We start from the raw sequence: 3,094 nt of genomic DNA, 5'->3' as shown, positions 1-3,094 counted from the left end.
AAGTTAGTGGAATGGTAGAGAGTTCCATATCCACAAGACAAGTAGTCTTCTCACATTACCTACCACAAGACAGACGTATGAGAGAGTCGCATTTTAAGATAGGGTGAAAGGGAATACTACCACATTTCTACCCTCATTCTCTTCTTCATTTTTCCTTAGCACCAAATAATAAAGTAATTACAGCAGTGTCTAAAAGGTCCGCTTAAAATATTATGTTCCACTGAAAAGTTACAATCGTGGGCTCCAAACGAATAACTTCCTTATTTGTTTTTCACTTATTTCTTTGTTTACTATGTGTTAAACGACGTGGACACGAATCTGAACAGACGGTACTTTTCCCTCCGTGTCATGGTCTTTAAGCCATTTTAGTAGTACGTTAATAAGTAGTATCTGTTTTCACAATGCCTTAAAATTTTTATGACTTCACAGGGCCATAGAGTAGACAAGTAGCTAATTAAAGGGGAAAATTTTTACAATCATGTAATTTGTATGGTAATTGGTCTCCTATTAAATTGATTTATTCACTTTTCTGCCAATTTAATAGTTGAATAAACGGAAAGTAAATCACAAAATATGAATTTATTACCCTTAAAAAGCTTTTCAATAAAAAGCTAATTTCCATGATCGTATGCATTGGAGCCATAAAAAAGGAGCTTAAATAATTGCAAAAATGAATCAGCTGAGCTTGCACCTTTCCAAATCTGTCACAACTCAACTTTTCCCTCTGTCTCTCTTTCTTTACTTTCATTTGCATTAAGTAATGCCGTCATACCACGTTTTTGTAACAATAAATCTTCAGTGATTAATTAAAAATAGTTTTAAGGAAGAAAACGCTTAAAAAATGAGCAAAAAAAGAAAATTCAGAAAAGAGCGCTCTTCAATTGTTGCGACTTCTAAAGCCAGATATTTTTAAACCTTTAATTTTTTTCCTTCCCATTAAAAAAATGGACTCTCAAAGTATTCAAATGGGGAGGCTAGAGGTGGGAAAAAAATACAGCAAAACGTTTAAAGGCGTCCTTGGCTAGAAGGTTTCTTGCACGATGCCTTAGAGTCCACCTCCAGCAGGGACTATGGGATTCACCAGGCATTTCTGAAAACTAAATGATTTCAACGAGGGAAGCGTTAGAAGCATTTCGTCAATCGAATTGAGGAGGTCGCATTATTTTGTGGCTTCCATGTGTGAGTGCGCGTGTGTGTGTGTGCGTATGTGCATGCACACCTACTTTCCCACCTTTTGCATTCCTTATCATATTTCGTGCAGAAAGTTTGAGTTCTAGTGGATTCAGAAGTTAGTGGGATTATCAACAAAAATAATTAATTACTTACGACTACGCAATCATTTTATAGTATTAAGAATGCCTGCATATGCAATCACAGTGAGAGATTTATGTACGTAGGGCAGAGTAGGGGGCTCCCCCAACACCACTGATTACCAAGGAAAATTAACTCTGCTAACCACGCAAATGTTTTATTAGTCAAAATGGGTACAAATTTCTTTTCTTACAAATAATTACTACTATTTTAATTATTTACGTATGGTCACACATGTGTGACGCTAGTCAAATGCGCACGAGGATTTTTAAACCATGGTACAGATTGACACGAGTTCTGGATATCAGTGAAGTTTACAGTCAGCTAACAACAATCACTGAGGTAAGTAGGTGTAATCAAGTAAAAGACAAAGTCTTCAAACTTCTCTACGATCTCCAGATAAGAAATTACATGCCCACAATATTTTTTGAACCACAGGGGATGATTTTTAACCAACCTTAACAAAAAAACTCAGAAATTATTTTTTTGCATAGCACCGTTTTCTCAAAAGCTCATAGCTTCTTGAGAGATTTAAAAGAATGCGTGATAATTTTTGTGCAAGCAAAAAATGTGGCAATCTTAAACTACCCTGAGGATAGCTGTATATGGGAATATCATAGGCAGAAACTGAACTATTTATACAAGATGCAAGTTTTAGAGAAGCATTATTTGCAATATTTAGTGCAAATTGTCAAATTGTAGTAAAAGGAAAACTTATGACCCACTTGTTTGTTTAATCACGGTATTTTGACATTAAATTAATTGCCTTGTTTCTGGAGGAAGGAAGTGGAGGCCACGAGTTCTGCCAAATGACGTTGTGAGATGTGTGAGGCCGAAAGGGCTGGTTGGCTGTAAGCAGAATTGGCGTGAGTGTAAGGCCACCACGTTAAGGTGGCGTGGTGAGCACGAAGACTCAATAAATTGCGTAAGCAAGCAACTTAGAAGGGTTTTTTGCAAAAAAAAACAGGCGAGCAATGTTTCATCCTCATCTGCAAAACGTTATTTCTTTTTCTTTAACAGTTATGCTCATAAATTCAGGAAAAATATGAAACTATCATGGCTCCATTTGTATTCAATGGACAAGGCACATCAGTCATTTTCGCGGACTCTGCTGAATTAGACTTAAGTAGCAATAAATTCCCCATCAAGGTAAAAAGTAAATACCAATTAGTGAAATCGCATACAAGGTAACACAAAATTATGCAGAAGCTTCCTGAACCTTCTTTGAACTCGTACTAAACCACACCAGGCTGGAAGTTGGTTTGTATTTAATGTTGAGAAGGTCCGGTAACCTGTTGGAGAGAACATCATAGCATCACGTGGTCATTCTGCTTCGACCTCTGCGAGTCGGCTGATAAGAGATAGCAAGGCTGCATCTTTGCAAGAAGGATGCATTTTGGTGGTAGTACAGGTTCCAGCTCTGATCAGAATTTCTACATATTGCCTCCTCTGCAAAGCTAGCTATAACAAGAAAATATCCATTTGGAGAGGGTGGGCAGGCACCCTATTCTCTGTCCCAATAGCCTGGGTAGTCGCAATACCTTAGAAACGACATTTTAGGAGGGAATATCATGGAATCAGGGAACAGCAAAGATAGTCTCCCCTAAAAAATCTTCCTACTGGATCATATTATCTCTCTTCAGCAGTGGCTAGAGCACAGGCTTTGAAATTGAAATTTGCTGACGGTTGACACCATCTGAAGCAATTATTTTCTTTTCATGGTGCCTAGCTTTGCTAAGCAATCAGCCAAATCAGAGTTAAACTTCACTTTGATCGGTTTCGC

At 37.5% G+C, this 3,094-nt stretch overlaps 1 protein-coding gene across 1 annotated transcript in view; it reads right to left on the bottom strand. All coding sequences in view use genetic code 11, as the record gives it.

Moving 5' to 3' along the window:
* EGR_04518 (hypothetical protein) overlaps window positions 1–3,094 on the bottom strand; it is a gene marked incomplete at both ends in the record, with an annotated part of 10,317 nt that overhangs the window by 988 nt on the left and 6,235 nt on the right. The window contains 4 exons of the mRNA XM_024493767.1: window positions 526–653; window positions 709–793; window positions 1,641–1,768; window positions 2,853–2,914. Coding sequence (XP_024351881.1) covers window positions 526–653; window positions 709–793; window positions 1,641–1,768; window positions 2,853–2,914 — 403 coding nt within the window. The remainder of the gene's footprint in view (window positions 1–525; window positions 654–708; window positions 794–1,640; window positions 1,769–2,852; window positions 2,915–3,094) is intronic.

Source organism: Echinococcus granulosus (genome assembly GCF_000524195.1).
Source record: "Echinococcus granulosus chromosome Unknown EG_S00028, whole genome shotgun sequence".
Classification (NCBI taxonomy): Eukaryota; Metazoa; Platyhelminthes; class Cestoda; order Cyclophyllidea; family Taeniidae; genus Echinococcus; species Echinococcus granulosus.
Note: the sequence above shows the minus strand (reverse complement) of the source record. Positions and strands in the feature narration are given on the sequence as shown.